This window comes from Nestor notabilis, unplaced genomic scaffold (genome assembly GCF_000696875.1).
Source record: "Nestor notabilis isolate BGI_N333 unplaced genomic scaffold, ASM69687v1 scaffold13867, whole genome shotgun sequence".
Taxonomy (NCBI): domain Eukaryota; kingdom Metazoa; phylum Chordata; class Aves; order Psittaciformes; family Psittacidae; genus Nestor; species Nestor notabilis.
The window spans coordinates 17823-27809 of NW_009937000.1; the positions used below are offsets into that span (position 1 = coordinate 17823).

Consider the following 9987-nt stretch of genomic DNA (forward strand, 5'->3'; position numbering starts at 1 on the left):
CAACTTGAAACTCATAGATGCGTCCAGGAGTTCCACATAATGTTACAGGCTCTTGCTTTAGAGAAGGTTTGAGTGTTTCTGTTTTGAGTGGGGAAATCACTTTGCAGAAATAGATTCCTTTCACCTTGGAGCATCTGCAGCTAGTTCTCAGGGAGGTCTCCAAGCTACAGCCTGGATGTACATCTTCACCGTTCTATAGAAGTATTTCCAATTCGCTTGAAGCATGACGTGCATTTTTTAGTAAAATTTCATTCCCGAGTTTGTTGGGGCCCTATCTTTGAACTCGAATGGCAAGACCTTAGTGAAGGAGGCAGAGCTTTGAAACCTCGACTGTAGTGTCTGTATTACCAGGAAGTACACATTCCGTAAATGTCAAAGATGGATAAATGACAACATGAACAAAAGAGAATACAAATGGGTGTATTGATGATTTTAGCATAGTTGGATTCTGTGAATGCTGATACACAACAAAGATTACTGAATTCATGTGGCAACTGATTGTAGTAATCCTAATTTTCTTGCTACTCAATGAACGGTGGAAGTATTTTTTTAAAAAAAGACAAGCTACAAACCTAAACAATTATCTTGTACTTACTTGTGAAGCAAACACGAATGTGGTGCACTGTTGAATTCATTAAATGTGCATAAGCAATGACAGCAAAGGCATATAAAACCAGATGTAAAGCTGCTCCTGTAGCTTGATTGCTGAGAGTGATCTAGCCCTTGAAAAGAATGCCAAGTGTCTGAACAAGTATTGGGCACTGAATAATTAACAGCTCTGTTTAGCTTAGTGATTATTGGTCTGCTTTAGGGCAGCTCTCTTAGTAGTTTATCCTGGATGAGTTTTAGGCACTTAAGTTTGCGGATGTTCCAGCAGCTGAGAATAAAAAATGTGGAGCAACACATGCCGCATACCAAGGAGGCAAATTAATTTCTTTCTGCTGTGATTTTTGGGAGGAACCTCGTACATGTAGTTGTGTACTGCATGAACTAGAAGATGGTGAGAATTGGCTGAGAGAGAGAAAGCTGGGTGGCTTGAACACCACACAGACACTGATGTGGGGATGTGTCTGTGTGGGTGGCAGTTTGGAGATGGGGAAATAAAAATTGAATATGTGACTTGTAAAGATCAGTTGCCAAGTGATGGACAGGTTCCTCATTATTTGAACTTGATGTGCCACTGAACTGAACAATTGGTAAATAAGCTCCTACTCTCTTTTTACTGTGGCAATTGCTTGGGTGCAGTATCAGTTTTAACTTGACTATAGTAGTGATGTGAATTTTTTTTATGATACATATTTGCATTTCACAAAAATACGTGGTGTGCAGTGTGGAATGCCGTGCAGTTTTAACTGTCTCTTCATGTATCCACTTGGATTATAGGAGACATTTTCCTGGTGTGTTTTTTCTTTTTAGTATTAAACCTAGTTATGTGAAAGTGAGTTCAAACTGCAATTTTGCCATAGTAAAAAGACAGTTAAGGGTGAACCAGAGATACAGGTGGGAGCATACCTTCAGAGGGAAACTTCAAAAGCTGCAATGTTCTGCATATATAGATTATTCACTTTGCTACTAAAGGACACTCAAACTTTCATTTATATCAAGGGCAACCAGACAAACAACAGTATCTTTGAAACTTTTAATATGAAATAATAAAGTAACTATTAGGAAAACAAGTCAGTAGACAGCCTTTGTATTGTGTTGTCTTTGAATAGTTAAGTGCTGCAGATGTATTGTACTGAAGTATCTGAAGGCATGAAAACATGTGCATTATATTCTACACTGCGCTTAGTTTTTGCCTAAAGAGGTAGATGAAAGTAAGCAATTGAAGAACACTGGAAATCCCAGCTCCCTCCTGTTGCTGCCACATAAGCTCTTGGCTTCTCCCTCCCCATTCCACCTTTTGCTGGCTGTGAACCTTTTAGCTTATATCTTGTGGATGCCAGCAGTTCTAATTAAAAAACGCAAAAGATTGTATGTCAAGTTAGTTCTAATCCAAACTGTTAAACTGCAAACTGAAACTGCTGAATTATCTGCAAAGCTTGAAAATACTTCTGCTCTAATTCTGTTAGGCCATGGAATATGTTCCACATCACAACGATGAGCATGTAATACTGCTGCCGAACAAGTCGTTTGAGCAAATAACTAAAATGTTGGGTGCTTAAGCAAATGAGGGCAAGGCATTTGATCAATATATCATTAGAGACAAAAAGAAACTCTTTATACATTGGATTTTTTTTGTTTGACAACACTCAGTATTTGAGTGCTGTGGATTGGTAACCTGTTAGTGTTCAGCCTAGCATTACTTAATTGAAATGTCATGGTAAGAAAACTGCTTGGGTAAAGACTACAGATCTACACTTGAGTGTATATGAAGTTAGAATTGTGTTGACTGCGACCTTATTGGCTGTGTCTATTTCAGTAAACCTTTTATTTTAGGTATGACTGAAGCTGCTACTTCATTTTCATGCATTCATGGTGAATGCATTTTCACCATTGCCCAGGGTGGTAGAAGTTGTTTCTTTAGGCTCTGGCTCAGTAGGACAGTGTTTTTAAAGGTACTGCTAGTGATGGTTTGAAGTTTAAAACACCTTTTTGGTGCGTTGGGAAACTTGCTTCTTGAACCTTTCGTAGTTGTTTTACAGATCCTTCACCACCAAAGTTTGTTTTCTAAAGAAGCAAAATGTCTTTTACTAATGTTTTCTGACAGCTAGGAATGTCAATAGCTAGAAATGTCAAGACTCTTTAGGTGAAAGGTAACCTTGTTTGCATTTGGAAATACTAAAAAATGGAGTTTTTCATAGTGTGGCCTTAGTACATGCAGAAGCTGGTTTACCTTTTGGCAACAAATTGTACTGAACTGTTCTTGCTGCTTCACATTGTAGAAGGCATCTAATGTGAATCCATTTGAAGGATGGCATTAACCAAGTGTTTTAGTAAGTGTCAAAACACTGCTAGAAATGTTAATCATGAATATGAATAAATTTACTGGATTGGGAGGGAATTGGCCCTTGTTTAAAAAAAAAAAAACATTTAAAAGTAGCCTAGGATAGCTTATGATGCAGTATTTAGGTCACACTGCGACTTTATAATGTATATGAACAGCTTGCCTTCTGGCTTGCTCCTTGAAGCAAGATTGACAAGGAGGATTCTACTAGCTGTTGCATCTTTTCATACTTTAATTTAGGGACAGGTTTAACACCTGTGGATGTTAAACTAAAATATTGAGGTGAAGACATGAGAAACAGAATTTAAGAATGAATGAGTGCATGGAAAATGACAAACACAGGGCTCGGTTGATTGCAAACAATTTCTTTTGTTTCCTGCTTAATATTGTAACTGCTGTGTACAGTGTGTTTTGAGTGTTATTCAAAGAAATCAACAGTAAAAATAGGAGTCTAGTTGGAAGGAACTGTTAATATAAACCTTTCCTTGTGGTTGCTGAGATCAACTGACTAGTCTACAAATAAATAAAATGAAGAAACTATGATAGCACTGAGTCACTGTGTACTGCAAATCATTCTGTATGCAGTGCACCTTTCCTACACAGGGAAAAGAGAGTTCTGGATAGCTGCAGTTCGCAAGTTGGGTGACAGATGAAGTGCATGGCTACTGCTGCCAGCAACCAAGCTGGGATACAGGGCCTCAGAGTGGGGGGTGTGTGTGCATTTCCAGGTAGAGGTGGTGTTGGTCCCTCCCATCCTGCCAGTGAGAAGGAATGTACTTGTGCTATGTAATTCAAGTCATGTAGGCAGTTGCTGATGTTGGACAGTAACCTGCCCTCTGAGTGGGGAACAGTGCCTCATGACAGATTGAGGACATTATCTTAGCAAGTGGATGATCATCTTCTTGTATTTTTGTGGTTTGGGGGGAAGCTGTGCTGTTTCCTGACACCTCCAAATAAGTGTCTTATCAGTCAATGATTAACTTTGTCAGCTGTCAAGGAAAGTTTAAGCTTTTGTGTGAGGAGGGATAATTTCACAAATACTCCTGCATGCAGCAGTCCTCTGTGCATGCCACCCCGATACTCTTCTCGCTTTGCCTCTGAACTGTGGCCAGCAGTAATAGCCAATATAGCTGGAGGGTTGGCTTTGTAGGTAGCATGTGCAGTAGGGGACATCCAGCTGTGGGAAAATATTTGTCTGTCTTTAGCTGGCCTCGGCTGTGTGACCTCATAAGAGATGGCAAAAGCTGCATTTCAGCGTTCCTGGGGAATTGGAGGCTTTTCGGGAAATGAAGGATTAGACAGGCTTTAGAAACGCAACTCCCAACAAATCATGATACTGTTTTTTCTACTGAATGAATTGTTTCTTGGCATGTAATTTTGTTATGGTTAAATTCTTTATCTGCTCCTTATTATTGAGAATTCTTAAAATGCAGATGCAGATAGAGTACTTTGACTGCACAGTCAGATCTTCTGGATTATAGAGTCTTCTAAATATAGGTTATATTTTTGTTCCTGGCCTTATGCAAATGTCTTGGTTTTTTTTACTTTACAGGCTCCAGATAAAAGGAAAGCATTAGAAGAGACCAAAGCCTACACAACTCAGTCTTTAGCCAGTGTTGCTTATCAGATCAATGCACTGGCCAACAATGTATTACAACTGCTGGACATCCAAGCATCCCAGCTACGGAGGATGGAGTCCTCCATCAACCATATCTCCCAGGTAATCTTTCTCCCTTTGTTTTTAATAGAGGACTGACAACATTGGAGCAGGTGTTATGTTGTCTGTTGTATTGCTGAGGTGGATAGTTTATGTTGACTTCTTTTGAATTCTGAGTAACATGGTAGAAAATGGTAAGGCTTTTTTAATACTTTTCAAACCACTTTGTGACAGAGGTCATGACTGACATAGGAGTTCCTTTATCAAGAAGCACTGGAATTATATTTGTTTTAAAGCAGGAGTTAATTATTAAGATTCCAAGATCTGAAGCTGCAGTTGAGGGAGGAGTAGAGAGGAGGATTCTGTTCCTGAAGGAAATCCAGTTAGAAGCACCATATGAGTGTTTGTATTTTATTTTAACTTTGCAGCATATGCAGCAATCTCATTTGCTTTCATACACCTGCAGGATGTAATGTCATGGGCTGTGTGGAGAGGGAGAGAGGTTCACATGTTGCCACTACCTGCTCAAGCCAAACTTTCCAAGCCAAGGCAGTTGGATGAGTGAGCTGACTTGAGTGTTGCTAGAGTTGATTCATGGAGGACATGGAAATAGACAATGGGAAAGAACAGGCCTGTCCCTGTCAGTGGCAGTCTGCATTTCCTTAGTTGGAGCTTCACCCGTGCTGGCTGTTGGGAGGCAGTTGTTGCTGCCTGATCTGGCACTGGTCTTATTATATGGCAGCTCAGCCAAAAAAGTCTGCTGTGTTTAACCTGGAAGTGGCTTATTGCATAATGAGGGGTGTGCCATACTAGTGCCCAGGAAAGGAGGGACAGGATCCACTCAGTTATCTCACCCTTACATTGCTGTTCTGAAGTGGGCTTTAATGAATTTTTGAGGGACCAGTGTCTACTCTGTCATATGCTCTTACTGAAATTCAGTTGGATCTTTGCTGGGCTTTCTGTTTGATGTTTAGCCGAGACATTTAATGAACAAATCCTAGAGGATTCAACCTAAAAATGTTCTTCAGTGCAGCCAGTGAATTTAAAACCTTTGTTGGTCCGCCAGTACCCTGTCAGTGGTACACCTTGGACCTAATACTTCAAAGAAAATGTTTCTCATAGCCTCACTTGGGCCCTGCGAACCTCTGTTTACTGTTCTTTTAGAGTAATTGTGGTTTCTAAAAATCTTTCTGTTAAATGGCAGCACAGTGGTTCACTGAAAGCATGTCAGCAGGGAGAAGATTCCAGAGCATGTGAAAAGGCCCTCTTAGTAACAAACCTTTCAAAAAGGCTTGTCAAGTTAGCATGTGCTAGGAACTACACTGGGTGAAAAGCTGTTTCAAGTATTTAAAAAGTATCTGCCACTGGAACAGGAAAGTGGGAGGAAGTACACTTGCTGTAGATAATTTTCTTGTTTAATTCTAGTATTATGATGACCTTTGAAGACATGACTGGATAAAGGACTGAACCTACAGGCTCAGGAAAGCACTGGATGTGCTTTTATACTGAGCACATCTTTTTCTTACGCATTTCAGAGCTGCAGTGTGTGTGTGTGGAGCAATTATTGTTAAATTCTCATTGGCCCACTGATATGACTAACCATGGAAAAAGCCAAAATGGTTGATACTAGCACAAAAGGTGTTAACCCTCTGTACTGTTTGCTGCTTGAATTGGAGGCACTATGCTGAAAGCTGTTGAGTCACCTGATACATGAACTGTTTGCTAAAGACTGTGAACAATCAGTGCTTTGTAGAGCTTGTGAGGAGTGTTTAGCAAGGTCACTTGCTTGTAGTTTCTGTCCTGGTTGGTCTGTCCTGAAACTAATCCTTGCTTATAAATGAACCTCTGCAGACTAATTTTGTAGAATTAAACTGGATGCAGATAATGCACATGTACCAGCTCAGCTATTTGCTTTGAAATATTTCTGCTCAGATGCTTCACCTGTGTATCTTAAACCTGCTGTGCAGTTGCTTTGATAGGCTGTTTCTAAATTCTCTGGTCTCCAGAGTGTCTTTCCCATCTTTGTATCAGTCATGAATATTTTTATGCTATTACAGTATGGGAATGAACATATTCTCAAAATGAAATTTTTCTCTATAAAATAAGTATTGCCTAGAAGCACACATCTGAGCCAGTTATTCAAATTGGGGTTTTGCAACATAGATAGTTTTGCTATAAGGTACAATGTGATAGTTTTTCTGGTTAAAATACCTTTCTTCTTTCTGTGGAAGAAAATCCTGTGGATCCTTTTCTGACCTGCAGGCGGTTTCTGTTCCCCTGATGTGTTTCAGTTCTCCATGTGTGTTTTCCAGAACGTCTCAAGGCTGAATGGCTGGATAGCTAATCTTGATTAGTAGCCACTCAGGTGGTGGGGTTGGTTTGTTTGTTGGTTTGGGTTTTTTTCTAGCTATGTGCCTTCTTCATTGGAAGAAGCACTCATGAAAAGTTAGGTGATGGAGTGTTGTGTTAAAGTCTTGTTACTGGAGTTTAATTTTACAGAGGGAAAGTTTGCTTGCTTTTATAGGAAAAAATGAATTCAACTTTGGCTTGTTGAGAGCAAACAGAGGTTTCACTTTAGTAATCACACTGTGGTGAGAGAGCGCTGTTTGGGGCACATGGAGGCAGTGAACAGCTCCAGGAATGGCTTTCATGTAGCAACAAGAGCAAAAGCATGCCCAGCTGCATCTATATTTTCTGCAGTCATAGTTGTCTTTCAGCTGTAATGTGTGAGTCTGGAGTGGCCTGACACATAATTATTTACTACACCAAATATACAGAGCTGTGCACATCCAGCTCAGCTCTTCAGTTTAAACTCTTGATACTGACTGAGCTTTGCTAAGCTGACTTGGCTTTCCAGGCTGCTCTTATATGGCAGAGCAGAGACTTGTTCACTGTTCTCGTGGAGCTTGCAAACCCTTCATGTATACTCATTGTATTGGGCAAGATCTGTGAGGAGGAGAGGGGGGGCGGGAAAGAGGGCAATGCTATACTCTGGATCAGTGTGAGCATCAAGGCTCCACTAAAGGCATTAAGGTTAGCAAATGTGATGCCCATCTATACAAGAAGAGCTGGAAGAAAGATCCAGACTACAGGCCTGTCAGCCTGACCTTGGTGCCAGGGAAGGTTATGGAACAGATCATCCTGACTGCCATCATGCAGCACGTACAGGTGATCAGGCCCAGTCAGCATGGGTTTATTAAAAGCAGGTCCTGCTTGACTAACATGATCTCCTTCCATGACAAGGTGGTTCACATAGCAGATGAGAGAAAGGCTGTGGATCTTGTCTACCTAGACTTTAATAAGAACTTTGACAGTATATCCCACAGCATTCTTCTGGAGAAACTGGCTGCTCATGGCTTGGACAGGTGTCTTCTTCACTGGGTAAAAACTGGATGGATGGCTGGGCCCAAAGAGTGCTGGTGAATGAAGTTCAGGCCCCTCACTGCAAGGAAACATTGAGGTACTGGAGCAGGTCCACAGAAGGGTAATGAAGCTAGTGAAGGGTCTGGAGCACAAATGTTATGAGGAGTGGCTGATGGAACTGGGGTTGTTCAGCCTGGAGAAAAGGAGGCTCAGAGGAGACATTACTGCTCTCTACAACTACCTGAAAGGAGGCTGGATTGAGGCTGGTGTTGGTTTCTTTTTCCAAATAATAGGACAAGAGGAAGTGGCCTCAAGTTGTGTCAAGGGAGGCTTAGGAAAAATATTTGGAAAAATTTCTTCACTGAAAGAGTTACCCAGCATTGGAACAAGCTGCTCGGAGAAGCAGTGGAGTCACCATCCCTGGAGGTATTTAAAAGATGGTAGACGTGATGCTTAGGGGCATGGTTTAGTGGTGGACTTGGCAGTGCTGGATTAATGCTCAGACTCAACGTAACCTAACCTAAACAATTCTGATGTGTATATACCCTTGTACGAATGCATGGACTGGACAGTGAAAGGGAACAGGAGGAGCTGAGGGTCAGCCTGAAGTGGAAGGCACCAGAAAGGACCTTGGACTTTGAGGCAGGGAAGGAATGAAGACCTTAACATTCCGTGTATGATACTCCCTTGAGGTACGCTTCACCTAAATAAACCCAGGACTTTTTTCATGTACCCTAATGATAAATTAAGCAGGACACTATGTATTTGTGCTCTGAATGCACTTTGTGCTTCATTATGTTTATTTCCTATGTGTATTAAGTGAAATTCTACTTTGCTGTTTAAATTTTTGCTGTTCATTTGTGCCATTCTTCCATGAGTCCCTCAGCCAGTGAGTTAATTCTTTAAAAAAGAAAATAAAAAATCCTCTTGTATCCCTCCTTTCTGAAAATTGGTGTCTTTTAATAGAGGAGTTAACGATTCAGCTCTTCATAGCTTGAATATTTGACAAGGGAAAACTGCCTCTCTAGAAATTCGTGTCTGTGTTCTTTCGCTCTTACTGTTTCTTGGTTGTTCTCCCCTCTTCCCCTCTTCCTCTTGGAAATAAGAGATGAATTAAATATGTACTTTTAGATAACTGTTTGCTGCTTCACTTTCACAAACTTAAAAAATGAAGATGCAGCAGCCAGATTCGTCGGAGGGAGAGGTTGACAGGGACATCCTTGTTTACTGTGTCAAAACTGAAAAATGCAACAGATCAGTGCTCACATTTATGTCGGAGCAGCTGCAGTACTGGGTGTAGCAACTATTCCTTTTTTCCTGGACATAAACAGTTTTTAAATAGCTCAGTATTTAAATCCATGCCTCTTGAAGCATGAAGCAGTAGACTTAAGAAATGATGATTTGCACCAGGAAACACTGCACCCCTTAAAACATTCAGTGTTAAGAATTTCTTCTGCATCTGAAGCTCTCCTCTGATATGAAATAAGGACTATTACTGTAAACAAAAATGTTCTGAAAGTATAACTCTCAGGGGAAAAAAAAAGCATCTTTTGTCACCATTAAAAGTTAGAAGCACTCAGAACTAAAAAAAAAATAAAATAAAAAAAAATCCATGGATTAGTTTAGAATAGTCTTGCCTGTCACCATTCATGTCTAATTCATTCCATGTTTAATTCAAATACTGCATGCAAGCAGAAAGCCATATGCCTTCTGTTTCTATGGTGTGGTTGTCTAGCTAAAGTCAGAGCATGAATGTAGATACACAGATAATATCTTTTCTCATAGGACTTCTGAATCTTAGAGCTGTAGCCTGTGTTGAATCACACATACACACCATACCTATCCCCAAGTACTAAGGCCTTTTCCATTAGGTGAGCAACCAGTCAGGACTGATGTGGGTTAGGTTTCAGAGAAGCTCTGCTGAAGATGTTCTACGGCTTGAAGGGGTGAGCTCCTTAATAACAGCAGGTTGAGAAGAATAACTGGGGTTTGATGCCAGTGATGAAGAGCACAAGAGTTG

The 9987-nt window shown here is 40.6% G+C and overlaps 1 protein-coding gene across 1 annotated transcript in view; it reads left to right on the plus strand.

The window, feature by feature from the left end:
* Positions 1-4499: 4499 nt before the first annotated feature.
* The window catches only part of ABI1 (abl-interactor 1), a gene marked incomplete at its 5' end in the record, with an annotated part of 55684 nt that continues 50196 nt past the window's right edge, over positions 4500-9987 (plus strand). The window contains one exon of the mRNA XM_010018619.1: positions 4500-4667. Within this exon, the coding sequence (XP_010016921.1) occupies positions 4500-4667 (168 nt within the window). The remainder of the gene's footprint in view (positions 4668-9987) is intronic.